Source organism: Mobula hypostoma, chromosome 22 (assembly GCF_963921235.1).
Source record: "Mobula hypostoma chromosome 22, sMobHyp1.1, whole genome shotgun sequence".
Classification (NCBI taxonomy): domain Eukaryota; kingdom Metazoa; phylum Chordata; class Chondrichthyes; order Myliobatiformes; family Myliobatidae; genus Mobula; species Mobula hypostoma.
The window spans coordinates 3066430-3082881 of record NC_086118.1 but is presented as its reverse complement, the minus strand read 5'-3'; the positions used below and the strand labels follow the sequence as shown (position 1 = coordinate 3082881).

The following is a 16452-nucleotide window of genomic DNA, read 5'->3' as shown; positions in this document are numbered from 1 at the left end:
TTTTACAGAGTTTAATAAAACTTAAAATGTGGCAACATCCAATTTACGCTTGTTGATAGCTTTATCAATACCAGCATAGTCCCATACCCAGCTTAAGTAAAAAGGCATCTTCAGTACTGCACCAGTGCAATCTAGAGCAGACAGATCTACAATAAGTCTTTGAAGCTTGAGGAGCTTTTGATCAGGATCTCTCAGCATGAGGCTGAGCTCAAGATGCTTAAAACACAGCAATGAAAATCACCTGGACTTTTTATATCCAAAATCAGTCACCCCCTTAAGGTATGATCTTTCAATTCAATTAATACTCAAGCGCAGGAGGTGTGCCTGCAAACGTGGCAGGTAAGAGAACCAAGACAGTAGGAGTCTCAGATGTACGACTTGCCACTGGTATTGCGGATTACTCAACTTGCTTTGATTAGAGGGGAGCTCGAGGTTAGATGAGATCATGGTCCATGACATCAACAAGAGGTCGTTCAAGTGAAGACTGTAGGATAGTAAAAGGCAGTGTAGTATGGGACTCATACTGTGCACTGCAAAAACGGGCAAATGTCCTCAGGATGGTACCTTGGTTCAGCTCTGGACTGAAGACAAAAATAGGCGAGAGGGAGAAGACAATGATCACAGTGCATGTTGGGACCAATGATAGCAGGAGAACAAAAAAAAAACATTCTACATGATAAATGGAGCTAGGCACCAAATTAAACAGAATATTGTAGACTCTAACTTTTGAATTATTGCCCGCGAGTAAATATCTGTAACTATATGGAATGGGATATTGAGGGTTACGTGACACTTCAGAAGGAGGGAATGCCACAAAAAGAGGGAGCAGCTCTGTAAATTAATGACAGACCAAAGACAATAGAAAGGGAAGGCCTGTGTACATGAAAACGGATGAAAAAATTGTTTAGGTAGAGATAAGAGAAACTTGTGCATACTGTAGGAGACCACAGATAAGTCAGAGTGGAAGTGGGATAGGGCATTAGAGTGACAGGCAACAGGAAGCTCAAGGTCACCCCTCCAGATTGAATGCAGGGGCTCCACAAAGCTCACCAAATCTTTTTGGTTACTCCAATGTAATTGTGAGCACCAAATGCAATGCACTAAATTGGAAGAGCTAATGAATTGCTGTATCACCTGGGAAGACTGTTTAGGTTTCTGAATGATGACACAGCAAGAAGTAAAAGAACAGATGTGCATCTCCTGCAGTTGCATGGAAAAATAACATAAAAAAAGGGAATGACAAATTGGAGGTGAAAATATGTACCAGACAGTTGCCAATAATCTCATCAAAATAGTAAACTGAGATTGGGATATGAAGATGAGTCTTGTAGTGATATATTCTTTAAGCTTGTGAACACTGCAAAGGATAATCCTTTGAAAGTGAAGGCTGGTAGGGTAGAAGATGAGAACCATGGTTTATTGCTCTCTCCTCACACAGATTGCAGTGATGTAAGAAAATAAGAAATATAGTCAAGTATGGTAGAGGGGAAGCCACAGTTCAGGAAGCTAAACACCTCCAAAGAACCCGTGTGGAAAAGCGCATCATCTGAGCAAATACAAAAAAGACAGAAGAAACTGGAGAATGAAATGGTCCATAGAGGAGGTGTAGTCAAGTGGGTGTCTGGTAAAGGATGCTTGCAGCTGGCCAATTCTGAGATGGATACAGAATACTCCAGAATAAGAAAGGTAGAGTCAAAGACCACAGGAAGGTGAGAGCAGAGTGAAAATTAGCAGCACAAGTGATGGAACCGTTTTGTGTTCTGTATAAGTGTGAAACGTAACATCAGTACATTCATTTATGAGCCAGAAAGACAATGGGGGAGGGGATTTGAGCAGGACTGAAACAGACATTTGCACGTAACCCACAGAGACAGGTGTAGCCTTGGCCCACGCAGCTTCCCATGTCTTTGATCTGGAGTGAGTAAGTGAAGTTAAAGTTGTTCTTCTGAGTTTGATTAAATGATTTAATATATTCTTTTCTTAAATTTTAAATGTTCTTATTTCATCACTTAACATCTCATCCAATATCATGTTGATCTGTTCTGCCTCTGTGCTAAATACTGCAGCAAACTAATAATCTAGATTATTTGGATGGCCCTATACCCATCACAATCTTATTTTAATGGAATGCCTGTAAAACATTTTACTACTTTGCTTCCTATATAATTTCCATAATTCTTCATTGGCTTTCAAATGGTTCTAATTTGGTTTCCCTCCTAATCTTGTCATAGTCTCTTCTATCATGCACTGTAATTCTACTTTAAAAATATAAGCTTATATCTAGTTGTTTTATATGTTCACACAGAGTGTTTAATTTATTTCCTTTTATGATTTTTCTTCAAGCACTAGGGTGAAGTGTTCACAAAGCTTTGCAGTTATTGTACACTTTGCCATGAATGTAGCTCATTTTCCAAAAACTCTGCAGTTGATCAGTGAACCATCCTTCGGAAACCTGTTTAGCCTCTTTCCGAATGTTCAATAATTTCCCACGTAATACATTCCAGCACTTGCCTCCAGGTAAACTAGAATTAAATGGCCGAAACTGCAGTGTCTCAGAGTTAAAACTCAAAGATTCAGATTATTTTCAACTTTTGCTCAGGCACTACCATCACTTATTCAGAGCATGATAAGTAAGCTTGCACGATGGTGAAAATGCTTAGTGGTTAGAGTGCACCTGCTGATTCAAGGCTTGCACTTGTTTATCCATTCAACACTGGATTGGTAAAATTTATCTTGCTGGTTCCAGAGTTCAAAAACAGTTCATCATCCAAATCCTTTAACTTATTTTCATTAATTATACTTAATATTATTTTCTTAATATTAATATCCCTTAGCCAAGCAGTTCAGTTCACCCTGCTTTAAGTGAAATATCTGTTTTCATCTATTCAACCCTTTGCTGAGTTCAATATCACCTCTGGGTAACTGCATGCATGTGTTTTTCAGTGCAGCTGGAAGCCAGTTCGCTTTGTTAACTCTCCAACTATTTCATGAGTTTCAATCTTGAAACATTATCCATCAACTTTCCTACATTTGCAATCTCCAATACTTTGTCAAATAACCCTACAATGTCTTGAAGTCCTCTGCCCAGAAAGTCACAAAGACTTGCTCTGCCAATTTTGGTTCCCTGTAGTTCTTTTTCACGTCCTTCCTTGGGTCAGTCTTTAACAATTGCCCCATGGCACATGACAGATTTAATGGGGATGAATGTTTCTGGCATTTTTTTCTTAAAGATGGCTGCTAATATTCTTCTTTCCAATTCTTTATTACTCTAGCTTCATTTGTCACGAAGTTCTCTGTCAGAATTTGACCATTGAAGTTAGGTTACAGAATTACAGAATCCGGTCTATGCCGCGTTCCCCACTTTTTCCTCTGTAGCCCATCTTACTATCTTCTCATTAATACAAACTGAAGTCCTTCTGAATAATCTGACAGATTCTTATCCCTCCTTTCTTACAGTAAGCTTTTGAAACACCAAACAGAATATTTTTTTCTTCTCTTAATAAATTTTTCCAACACATTCACCGGGCCTCTGGTTCCAATACACCTTTTACAGCTGCCATTTCATTAACAACGTCAACTCATTTTTTTCTAACAAAATGTGTCACTTCACCACACTTCCTTTCTGCCACCTGTTCACTCTACCAGATGCTGATTCTTGTTTTGTTCTGTCGCCATTTTCCTCACTGTTAACCACGGGTCACTTTTTAAAAATTTGGAACCTTTTTACATTATGTTCATGTCACTATGGTGGGAAAGAAAGTGGTGATCTAGCACTGAATCCGGAAACATTACTGCAATCTGGAAAAACAACCATCTACCGTAATCCTCTGCTTTCCCCTGTTGAACAATAGCTATGCCTGATTCTATTCCATGGGGAATTATGTAGCTAACCAACTTTGTCAGTCCCCTGAAACCCAATTATCTTCTACCTTTCCTAGCTTTAAAAATACTGAATCAGGTTTTCAAAAGTAATTTGACTTGCAACAAACTTGTATTAATTTGCTTTATTAACTCCAACGTCTCCATTTAATTCAGGGCCTATAATTCACCTGAAAATTGTTTCTTAAAGCTTCCATACTAATGAGGTTAAACTGACCAGTTTTCATTGTTGGGAATCTCTGACACTTAATTGAAAAACAAAAGCATGAAATTTACAGTGCACATGGTGCACAGTAGATGAAAAGTTCAAGAAGGAACCAGGCTAATTGTAGAGCGCTGAAGGAGGAGGTTAAAAAAAGATGGGAAAAGCGAACAGGATGGCTGCTAACCTGAACTAAACCCAAATGACATCCATGAATGTCGACACCATTATGTGTACAGGCAAGATGCACAGAGGCAGAGGGCTACTTGAAATCCTAAGTACGTTGTCTCAATGTTAACAAGGTTGACCAACTTAAATCCTAGGATGAGAGGTTTATCCAATTGAGGAAAGCTACGTAGGTCGGGTCTATATTCTTTGGAATTCAGAAGAATGAAGGGTGACTTATTAACACAAACAAGATTCTGGGGTGGTTGGGAGCGTTAGGTGTGGGGAGGGGATGACAAAACAGAGCTGACACATTTTCACTTGTGTTGAACAAGGGGAAAGAGTGACAGAGTTTCAACATTAGGAAGCAGTTATTTAAAACAGGATTGCACAGATTTTCTTTTTACATAAAGGGTACTGAATCTGTGAAATTCTCTGGCCCAGGGTTATGGAGGTAAGATCATTGGACGTATTTAAAGCAGAACGAGGTAATTTTGAAAGATCAGGAAATTGAGGGCTATGGGAGTCTGAAACAGAGAAGACCCAAGGCCAGTGTAGATCAATCATGATCATAATTGAGTGGTGGGCCCAGCTTGAGGGGCCTGGTGGTCTACTGTTATTTTCTGGCAGAATTCAAGAATAGAATGAAAATAAGGAAGACAAAGGTCAATAATGCCAAATGTAAATATTTCAGCCACTGTTGGCTTTGATAATCTTCCAGACCTCTGAGATGCAAGAATAGATCCAACAATGCTCTAGCTTAAAATGAGTCTCAAAGTTATGCAAAGGAACTAAAAGCCAGTTTATCCTCTGTGCTGGAAAACATTTCAGAAACAATAAATGGGGAAAGAGAAAGACACTTCAAGAAGTTTGAGCTAATTAAGGAAAGCCTCAGATTTATTAAAGTCAAATTCTGATAACTTAAACTAACTGAACTTCTTGATGAAGTTATTGAGAAGGCAGATGAATAAAATGTAGTAGATGACATTTGTGAATTCATGAGTTATACAGCACATGAAGGCCCAATGTGTTATTTTCATTTGCCTGCCCTTGGCCCTGGTCCCCCTGAATCTTTCCAAAACAATTAATTGTAAACATTGTAATAGTTTCAGCCTGTACTGTCTCCTGTCATCTCATTCCATATACCCATATATGATTATATAAACTCCATAAGGTCACCCCTCAGTGTCTTTACTCCAGGGAAAAGCCTCAGCCTTGTAATTCTTTATAATCGCTCCTTATAATTCAAACCCTCCAGTACAGGAAACATTTTTATAAATATTTTCTGTATCTTTCTCAAGCTTAATCAAATACTTTGATAATGTGGTGACCAGAAATGCACAGAGTATTCCAACAAGCAGATTGTTGTAGCCTTGGACAACCTCGCAAGGTGTTCCCCATGGACTATTGTTGGGGCCACTACTTTTTACAAAATGTATCAATGATTTATACAAAATTTTCCTGTTTCCAAAATGGTTAAACAGTAAAAAAAAACGTAAATAGTACTGTTCAGAAAGACGTCAGTATATACTCGAAGACAATGGAGACATCCAAGAGCAAGTGTTCATAACAGAGGGAACAGCCTGGATTTGTGTAGCAAGTAGAAACACGTCATACAAGAGGTATGAGATGCCGGAAATCTTATGCAACACACACACAAAATGCTGGAGGAAATCAGCAATTCAGGCAGCATCCACGGAGCAGAATAAACATTTAATGTTGTCAGACCTGCTGAGTAGCTCCAGCAATTCATGTGTATTGCTAAAGAAACACGTCAGTAAGGACAGCACGATCCACATGGCCAATCCGAAACTGATCTTACCTACATGAATGAACAATGGAGAAACACCAGTAAGTATAAAAGACACGTTAGGATGCAGGTAAAACTGAAATGCAGGGCCCCGAGGCCTCCACTCTGTGCCATCCTCCTAATATAGGCTCTGAAAAATAAAATGGATGACCTTAAAGCAAGACTGCAGTACCAGAGGAACATCAGGGATTGCTCTGTACTTTGATTCACAGAGACATGGCTCATTTCCAGCATTCCACCCACAGCACTTCACCCGAAGCCTTCACCTTCCACCACATGGTTCAGACAGCAGCATCAGGGAAAGGCAGAGGAGATGGTGTTTGCTTTATGAATAACTCACGGTGCACAGACATGGCGGCCCTGTCTCAGACCTGGAACATCAATCTAGTGGCTGTGTCATCCATTTTATGTGCTGCGGGAGTTTTCCACCATCGTCCTGGTTGTAGATGTGCATTCCACCCCTGACTAATCTCAAGTTGGCACTGGAGGAGCTGAGCACCATGATCAGTAGTCACAAGACATGAAAGGAAGAAAGACCTTCTTTCTGGTCATTGCAGGAACATCAACCAGGCCAACTTGAAGCAACCTCTGACCAACTATCACCACCACGTTACCCGTGAAACCAGAGGAGCCACCACACTATCAAGAATACTTACCATGCCATCCCGTACCTGCACTATGGTAAGTCCGTGCACCTGGCTGTACTTTTGCAGTGACTGAGGACCGCAGCACCAGTGATGAGGACCACAAGGGAAGCAGAAGGGTGCTTACAGGACTGTTTTGAATTGGTGTACTGAGGAAAGCAGCTTTGCCTCGGAATGAATATGACATAATTGTCACTAACTTCACCATGACCTATGTTAATAAGTGTATGTCTTCAAGAACATACCGGACAGACCCAAACCATAAGACATAGATGAACTGTGAGATTCAGTCTGTGAACTAGATTTGTAGCATTCAAGACCAGTGATCCGGAACTCTACGAGAAATCCAGGTATGACCTACAGATGGCTATTTTAAGAATGAAAAGCAATTCCTAATGAAGTCAGAGACAAAAAGCAGATACACATCAGCTACAGCAGGGTTTGCAGGCCATTACTTCCTAAAGGCAAAACGAAACATCATAAACAGCTGTTAATGCCTCACTCTCAGATGAGCCAAAAGCCTTTTATGCACGTTTTGAAAGGGTGAATACGACTACAGATATGCAAATCCCGAAGCATCTGGTGACTCTGTGATATCTGTGTCAGCAGCCAAAAGCAGAACATCTTTCAAGAGGTTGAATCCTCATGAGCAGTTAGGTCCTGACAGTGTACCTGAAAAAGCACAGTGTCAACTAACTGGAGTGTTCAAGCTCTTCTTCAATCTCTCACTGGTGCAATTAGAGGTTCCCACCTGCTTCAAAAGGGTATCAATCATACTGTAGACCAAGAAGAGAAGGATGAGCTGCCCCAACTATTGCCCAGTGTCCCTCATATCTACTGTGATTCAAGTGCTTTGAGAGATTGGTCATGACTCGGATGCAATTTGCTAACTGTCCAACATTCAGTCATGGACTTCAGCAATACCTATGTCAGGCTGCTGTTTACTGATTACAGCTAAGCATTCACACCATGATGCCCTCAGTCATATTCAACAAGCTTTAAAATCTGAACCTCCGTATCACCCTCTGCAACTGGATCCTGGACTTCCTCAAAGGAAGGGGGAAATAGGGAGGGGAAGAGGGTGAAAGACAAGGGAGAGCAAAGGAGGGAAAGTGAGAGATAGTGGAAGGGAGTGAAGAGGGGGGGAGAGGTACCGGGTTCAAGAAGGGGGAGGGTTAGAAGAGGAAGGGGATGTTTAGAGGTGGGGGAAAGGGGCAGGCGGCAGTGAGAATGCTCAGTCGGAATTCGAGGCCTCACCTCTTACCACGGCCCTGACCGCGGATTCCTGCCGCTCTGAGCGGAACGACTGAAAGCCGAAGACGCGTGCGAGGGCCGTTAAGAGCCGGTCCGGACCTCCCGATCCCAGCGGGAACTCCATCACCGACAGAGCGAGCACCACAACAGCGGCCGCACGATGATGACGTCGCACACTGGCTCCAGAGGGGCGCGTGCGCACTTACAGAGGGGTGGCGTCAAACAGAGTGCGTCAAAATGGCGAGCCAGCGCAATGTTCTGTCGACGCTGAAGGCTTATGCGGGGGATTCGGACTCAGACAGTGATACCGGGACAGGTGAGGCTCAGGTTATGGGCGCACTTGGGACTCGGGGGAGGGATGCGGTTTGGGCAGAATTTTCATAATGGGCTGGATTCGGCTTAGAAGTGCTGTGTGTAAAACATTAGGCCTTGGTATATAGTTTGTTCTTGTACAACAGAGAACCGGCCCTGTCGCTCCATAACACCAGATTCAGATTATTTATTTATCACATGTACATCAAAACATACATTGAAATGCGTTGTTTGCGTTAACAACCAATACAACCCAAGGATGTACTGGAGGTGGCAAGGGTACAGTACTGATAGGGACGAATCTGTCATCAGGTTCCTAAACTGCTGTGGATATTTATCACCTTATTCCACAACCTACAGACTCACTTTCAAGGACTTTTTACAACTCATGTTCTCAGTATTATTTTTATTTGCAGTTTGTCTACTTAAAGTCTCTTCAATGCCAGCACATCTTTTCTTAGATAAGGGTCCAAAACTGTCCACAATACTCCTAAATGTAGACTGACCAATGCCTTATTAAGCCTCAGCAGCATATCCATACTTTTATACTCTTGTAACTCTTGAAATGAATACTAATATTTCATTTGCATTTATCACCACAAGCTCCATCTGCAAATTAACCTGTAGGGAATCCTGCACAAGGACTCTCAAGTCCCTTTGCACCTCTGATTTTTGAATTTTCTCCCTGTTTAGGAAAAAGTCTACACCTTTATTCCTTCTAGCAAAGTGCATGACTGTAAATTTGCCAAAGCTATATTACATTTGCCACTTTATTGCTTATTCTCCCACTCTGTCTTAATTCTTCTGCAGAGTCCCTCCTTCCTCAATACAACTTGCCCCTCCACCTCTCTGTATTGTCTGCAAACTTGGCCACAAAGCCTTCAATTTGGCCATCCAAACGGTTTACGTCATGTGAAAAGACATTATCCCAGCACTGACCCCTGCAGAACACTACTAGTCAACCAGAAAAGACCCCTTTTATTCCCACCCTTTGGCTTCTGCCAATCAGCCAATCTTTTATCCATGCTATCATCTTTCCTGTAATACCATGGGTCCTTACCTTGTTAAACAGCCTCGTGCAGCACATTGTCAAAGGGCTTCTGAAAATCCAAGTAAACAACATCTGACGATAGGATCTTTTAAGAGACTCCTGGATGGATACATGGAGTTTAGAAAAGTAGAGGGCTGTGGGTAACCCTAGGTAATTCTAAGGTAAGGACATGTTCGGCACCGCTTTGTGGGCCGAAGGGCCTGTATTGTGCTGTAGGCTTTCTATGTTTCCTTGTCTACCCTGCCTGTTATTTCCTCAAAGAATTCTACTGATTTGTCAGGCAAGATTTCCCCTTAAGGAAGCCATGCTGACTTTGTCATGTGCCTCCAAGTACCCCAAAACCATATCCATCATAATGGACTCCAATATCTTTCCAACCACTGAGTCAGGCTAACTGGCCTAGAATTTCCTTTCTTCTGCCTCCCTCCCTTATAAAGTGTGGAGTGACTGCAATTTTCCAGTCCTTCAAAACCATTCCAGAAACTAGTGATTTGTGAAAGATCATTACTAATGCTTCCGCAATCTCTCCAGCTCTCCTTTCAGAACCGTGGGAGTGGTAGTTCCTCTGGTCCAGGTGACTTATCTACCTTCAGAGATTTCAGCTTCCCAAGCTACTTTCTCCTTATTAATACCAACTGCACTCACCTCTGCCCTGACACTCAAATTTCTGGCACACTGTTAGTGTCTTCCACATTAAGACTGATGCAAAATACTCATTTAGTTCATCTGCCATTTCGTTGTCCCCCATTACTACATCTCCTGCATCATTTTCCCACAATCGATATGTATAAAAATTGGTATCCTCTTTTGTATTACCGGCTAGCTTACCTTCTATTGGTTTTTAAAAATTTCCCAATCCTCAGACTTCCCACTAGTTTTTCTATATTTTATGCCCTCTCTTTTGTTTTTGTGTTGTCTTTGATTTCCCTTGTCAGTCATAGAGAGAGGTTGGCCAGGCTTCGTCTTTATTCCTTCGGATGCAGAATGAGGGCTGACCTTAGGAGTATTTAAAATCATGAGATGCATAGACAAGATGGATGGTAACAGTCTTTCCCCAGTGTTGGGGAGTTCAAAACCAGGAGGAATTTGTTTAGGGTGGGAGGGAAAAAATTTAAAAGGCAGCTTTTTCCACATAGGGTGGTGAGTTATGGATTGAGCTGCCAAAGGAAGTGGTTGAGCCAAGTACAATAGTATCATTTAAGAAGCACATGGAGGATTGGGACTTGAGGTAAATGGGCTGAACACAGGAAATTAGGACTAGCTGGGTTTCCAATGTGATTAGCATGGGCTGGCTGGGGGGCCAAGGGGCTTGTATCTGAAAAACTACTTCCCTCTCCACACTACTACCAGTTATGGTGTCTTCTGCAACTTTATTAATCATTCCACCTATAATTCCTCTAAAAAAACTGCAATGTGGCATCCTAACTCTTGTACTCAATGCCTCAGCTAATGAAGTCAACATACCAAATAGCTTTTTCGCTAACTTATCTAGTTGTGTCATCACTTTCAGTAAATCTTGTGCACCAAGGTCTCTTTCTACATGATCAGTCCTAATGTCCCTGCTATTTTCTCGGTACATCCTGCCAGAATTTGACCTCCCAGGATGCATTACCTAACCTTTGTCTGGATTAAATTCCACCAACTACCAGTCCACTGAATTTGCTAGCTGATCCATGTCCTGATATGGCCTTAGATAACCTTTGCTTTTCATGACCACAAATTTTCATGGTGTCTGCCAGCTTCCTATGTGTACTACCCACATTCCTATCCAAGTTATAAAACAACAAAGGTTCAAAGACCAATCTCTGTGCTACACTGGTTCTTACATTTCCATTCAAAAAAACAACACGCACCACCTGGCCAGTTTTGGATCCAGTTTGCTTGAACCTTCCAGAACTTTCGACTATACAGAAAGTTGGGAAAGGCCTTACCAAAATCCACATAAACTATCTATTGCCTTCATTTATTGTCTTAATTACCTCAAAAAAAATCTACCCTGCACAAAACTACACTGACTCCTAATCGCATCATGCTTTTCCAAGTGACCATAAACGCTGTCCCGCAGAATATTCTCCAACAACTTCCAACAAAGGTAAGGGGGCACTTTCCAGCGTTAACCCTACTACTTTCTTAAATAAGAGAACGTAGGCCATCTTTCAGTCTTCTCTTACCTCACCTGCATCTAACAAAGATGCAAAGCTAACCGTCAGTGGCAGTGAGCTCCTTTCTTTCGTCCTTTAGCATCCTGGAATAGATCCTGTCAGACTCTGAGCACTTACCTGCCCTAATATGCACCTGTATTTTTGGCACTTCCTCCTTTCTGATACATTCGTGATCCAGCACATTATCATACTCCTCCCTCAACATATAAGGAATGGTTTCACTGGGTGCAGGTCTAACAACTATAGTATTCTTGTCCAGTTTAAATACTGGAGAGAAATATTAATTTCCCATCTCACCTTTAGTCATCTGGCTCAAGTTCAAAGTAAATTTATTATTACGGTTCATATCAGAATCAGGATTTAATATCACTGGCAAATGTGAAATCTTTTTTTTTAAATTAAGTATTTATTTAAAATATTTTAAATTAAATTAGTGAAGTAATGCAAAAAGGGAGCAAAAAAGTGAGGTAGAGTTCATGGGTTTATTATCAATTTAAAATGTGGTGACAGAGGGAAAAGGTTTGTTCCTGAATCATTGATTGTGTATCTTCAGGCACCTGTACCTCCTCCCTGATGATAGCAATGAGAAGAGAGCATGTCCTGGGTGATGGGGATCCTTAACAGTGGATGCTGCCTTTTTTGAGTAATCACCTTTTGAAGGTGCCCTCGATGCTGGGGGGGGGGGCTAGTGCCCATGATAGAGTTGGCGAGCTTACAACTTTCTGCAGATTTTTCCAATCCTGTGTAGTGGCCCCTCCGTACCAGACAGTGATACAACTTGTTAGAATGTTTTCCATGGTACATCTGTGGAGATTTACTAGGCTTTGGTGAAATACTAAGTCTGCTCAAGCTCCTAATGAAATATACGCACTATTGCATCTTCTTAGTAATTATATCAATATGTTGGGCCTGGGATAGGCCTTCAAAGATGTTGACAGGACATTGAAACTGCTCACCCTTTCCACTTCTGATCCCTTGCTGATCACCTGAGGACTGGTGTGTGTTCCCTCGACTTCCCAGTCAGTTCCTTGGTCTTACTGATGTTGAGTGCAAGATTGATACTGCAAAATCACTCAACCGGCTGATCTGTCTCACTCCTGGACACCACCTTGTTACCATCTGAAATTCTGCCAACAAATGTGTAAAGTTCAAAGGTCCAAGTTCAGAGCAGTTTTATTATTAAAGTCACCATATACAACCCAGAGATTAATTTATTTGCGAGCATTCACTGCAAATACGAATAAAAACAATAGGATCAATGAAAAACCACACACATAACAAGGCAGGCAAACAACCAGTGTGCAAAAGACAAACTGTGCAAATGCAAAAAGAAACAAAAGATAAATAAGCATGAAATATCTCAGGAACATGAGATGACAAGTCCTTGAAAGTGAGTCCATAGGTTGTGGGACCAGTACAGTGTTGGGGTGAGACAAGTTGAGCAGTTGTGTTTTGAGAGGCTCGTCATGAGGCACATCAAGACCCTGCTGCCCCCTTCACTGGACCCCCTGCAGTTCGCGTACCATCCCAACGGTTCAACAGACGATGCCATTGCCATCACCCTCCACCTGGCCCTAACCCACCTGGACAAACAAGACACGTACATTCGAATGCTGTTCATAGGCTTCAATTCAGCATCCAACACAATCATTCCTCAGAAACTGATTGGAAAGCTGAGCCTTCTGGGCCTGAACACCTCCCTCTGCAACTGGATCCTAGACTTCCTGACTGGGAGATCTCAGTCAGTCCGGATTGGAAACAGCATCTCCAACACCATCACACTGAGCATGGGGGCCCCCCCAGGGCTGTGTGCTCAGTCCACTGCTGTTCACTCTGCTGACCCACGACTGTGCTGTAACACACAGCTCGAACCACATCGTCAAGTTCGCCAATGACACGACCGTGCTGGGTCTCATCAGCAAGAACGATGAGTCAGCATACAGAGAGGAGATGCAGCGGCTAACGGACTGGTACAGAGCCAACAACCTGTCTCTGAATGTAAACAAAACAAGAGATGGTTGTTGACTTCAGGAGGACACGGAGCAACCACTCTCCGCTGAACATCGACGACTCCTCCATAGGGGTCGTTAAGAGCACCAAATTTTTTGGTGTTCACCTGGCGGAGAATCTCACCTGGTCCCTCAACACCAGCTCCATAGCAAAGAAAGCCCAGCAGCGTCTCTACTTTCTGCGAAGGCTGAGAAAAGTCCATCTCCCACCCCTCCATCCTCACCACATTCTACAGAGGTTGTATTGAGAGCACCCTGAACAGCTGCATCACTGCCTGGTTCGGAAATTGCACCATCTCAGATCGCAAGACCCTGCAGCGAATAATGAGGTCAGCTGAGAAGATCATCGGGGTCTCTCTTCCCACCATTACAGACATTTACACCACACGCTGTATCCGTAAAGCAAACAGCATTATGAAGGACCCCATGTACCTCTCATACAAACTCTTCTCCCTCCTGCCATCTGGCAAAAGGCACCGAAGTATTTGGGCTCTCATGACCAGACTGTGTAACAGTTTCTTTCCCCAAGCCATCAGACTCCTCAATACCCAGAGCCTGGACTGACACCAACCTACTGCCCTCTACTGTGCCTATTGTCTTGTTTATTATTTATTGTAATGCCTGCACTGTTTTGTGCACTTTATGCAGTCCTGGGTAGGTCTGTAGTCTAGTGTAGTTTTTGTGTTGTTTTACGTAGTTCAGTGTAGTTTTTGTATTGTTCATGTAGTCCTGAAAAACGTTGTCTCGTTTTTACTGTGTACTGTACCAGCAGTTATGGGTGAAATGACAATAAAAAGTGATTTGACTTGAGTTATCCCCTCAGGTTCAAGAACTTGATGGTTGAGGGGTAATAACTGTTCCTGAACTTGGTGTTGTGGACCCTGAGGCTTCTGTACCTCCTTCCTGATGGCAGCAGTGAAAAGAGAGCATGGCCTGGGTGGTGGAGGCTTTTCTGTACAAGGTTTCTACGAAAAGAGTGGTGACGACTGGAGAGTCAGTGACAGCCCAGAGAGACGGCAACCAGGGCAGAACGGGCTGGCAAGCCAATCTGCGTCCTCTGAGAGGAGGACCCCCACAGAAACCACAAAGAATCTATGGAAAAGATACCCCCAGGGGTGCCTGAGAGGGGGAGAGGATGAGCACCCCAGTCGGATGGACACAATGACATCAGACCAGGCAATGAACAAACGATGATGAGGAAGCAGTGTGCATGTGGCAAAATCTGCAAGAACGATCACGGCTTGAAGATCCACCAAGCGAGGATGAAGTGTTTGGTGGGAGCAGGAGCAGCACAACGCGCAGGTATCCAACCTGGTGAGACGAAGGAGGGGCCAGGCCCGGAGTCACCCCATAGTGCCTGGAACCTCCAAATGTTGCAAACTAATCCCTCGAACATGAAGTCTAACAGGAGGCGGATCAAATGGCCTGCAGCTAACATGACTTCACTGTGGAGGCAGTTTGAAGATGTTAACCAAATTCTGGAGGCAACGGCGAAGGGAGGGTGCAAACCATGACAACAATTATTGTTAGTATTGCAGCGGAACGGTTCGGAGAAGAGGAGAAGAAAGGCTCCAAAACATCTTACTCGAAGAACCAAAGAGCATTGAGGATCCACAACATCAGGCAGGAGATGAAAGCTCTGAAGTCCCAATACAAGGAGGCAGGAGAAGAGGAGCGCATTGGCTTGGCCCAGCTGATGTGCATACTACGAAAGAAGATCAGGGTCGTCCGCCCGGCAGAGTGGCATCGGAGGCGGCGTCGTGAAAGGGCCCGAAAACGTGCTGCCTTTATCACCAACCCCTTCAAGTTCACCAAGGAGTTGCTGGGGGAGAAGCGCAGTGGGAAACTGGCCTGTTCGCAGGAAGACATAGACCAACATCTGAAGAAGATATATAATGATCCTGAAAGAGAGCAGGAGTTGGGAGAGTGCGACATCCTAATAGACCCACCTGAACCAGATATGCAGTTCGACATGTCAGAGCTGCAACTAAAGGAAGTCAGCGAGGTCGTCCGCAAAGCAAGGGCAAGCTCGGCTCCAGGACCAAACAACACCTCGTACAAAGTGTACAAGAACTGCCCCAAACTCCTGCTGCGTCTGTGGAAGATCCTGAGAACCTTCTGGAGAAGGGAGAAGATCCCAGAACAGTGGAGAGTGGCTGAAGGGGTGTGGATCCCGAAGGAGGAAAATGCCACCCAGATAGATCAGTTTCACATCATCTCCCTGCTGTGTGTCGAGGCGAAGATCTTCTTCAGTGCAGTTTCCAACCGGTTGTGCACCTACCTAGCAAAGAACACCTATATTGATAGCAACATACATCAAAGTTGCTGGTGAACGCAGCAGGCCAAGCAGCATCTATAGGAAGAGGCGCAGTCGACGTTTCAGGCCGAGACCCTTCGTCAGGACTAACTGAAGGAAGAGTGAGTAAGGGATTTGAAAGCTGGAGGGGGAGGGGGAGATGCAAAATGATAGGAGAAGACAGGAGGGGGAGGGATAGAGCCGAGAGCTGGACAGGTGATAGGCAAGAGGAGATACGAGAGGATCATGGGACAGGAGGTCCGGGAAGAAAGACAAGGGGGGGAGTGACCCAGAGGATGGGCAAGAGGTATATTCAGAGGGACAGAGGGAGAAAAAGGAGAGTGAGAGAAAGAATGTGTGCATAAAAATGAGTAACAGATGGGGTACGAGGGGGAGGTGGGGCCTTAGCGGAAGTTAGAGAAGTCAATGTTCATGCCATTATTGATAAGTCAGTCCAGAAGGGTGGCATTTCAGGGATGCCAGGCTGTCTGGAGCACATCGGTGTGGTGACACAGCTCATCAGGGAGGCCAGAGAGAACAAGGACAACCTGTCAGTGTTGTGGCTCGACCTGGCAAATGCATATGGCTCCAATCCGCACAAGCTGGCGCAGCTCACACTGACCAAATATCACGTCCCCAGCAGAATCAGAGACCTTATCGCTGATTAT

The 16452-nt window shown here is 43.5% G+C and overlaps 2 protein-coding genes across 7 annotated transcripts in view; one reads left to right on the top strand and one right to left on the bottom strand.

Moving 5' to 3' along the window:
* Positions 1 to 8104, bottom strand: part of recql5 (RecQ helicase-like 5) — a 112533-nt gene extending 104429 nt beyond the window's left edge. For all 5 annotated transcript variants that reach the window (XM_063030910.1, XM_063030909.1, XM_063030908.1 and 2 more), the window contains exon 1: positions 7958 to 8104. In XM_063030910.1, coding sequence (XP_062886980.1) covers positions 7958 to 8078 — 121 coding nt within the window. In that variant the 5' untranslated portion in view covers positions 8079 to 8104. The remainder of the gene's footprint in view (positions 1 to 7957) is intronic.
* Positions 8105 to 8179: 75 nt separating this feature from the next.
* sap30bp (SAP30 binding protein) overlaps positions 8180 to 16452 on the top strand; it is a 133083-nt gene continuing 124810 nt past the window's right edge. For both annotated transcript variants that reach the window (XM_063030907.1, XM_063030906.1), the window contains exon 1: positions 8180 to 8270. In XM_063030907.1, coding sequence (XP_062886977.1) covers positions 8192 to 8270 — 79 coding nt within the window. In that variant the 5' untranslated portion in view covers positions 8180 to 8191. The remainder of the gene's footprint in view (positions 8271 to 16452) is intronic.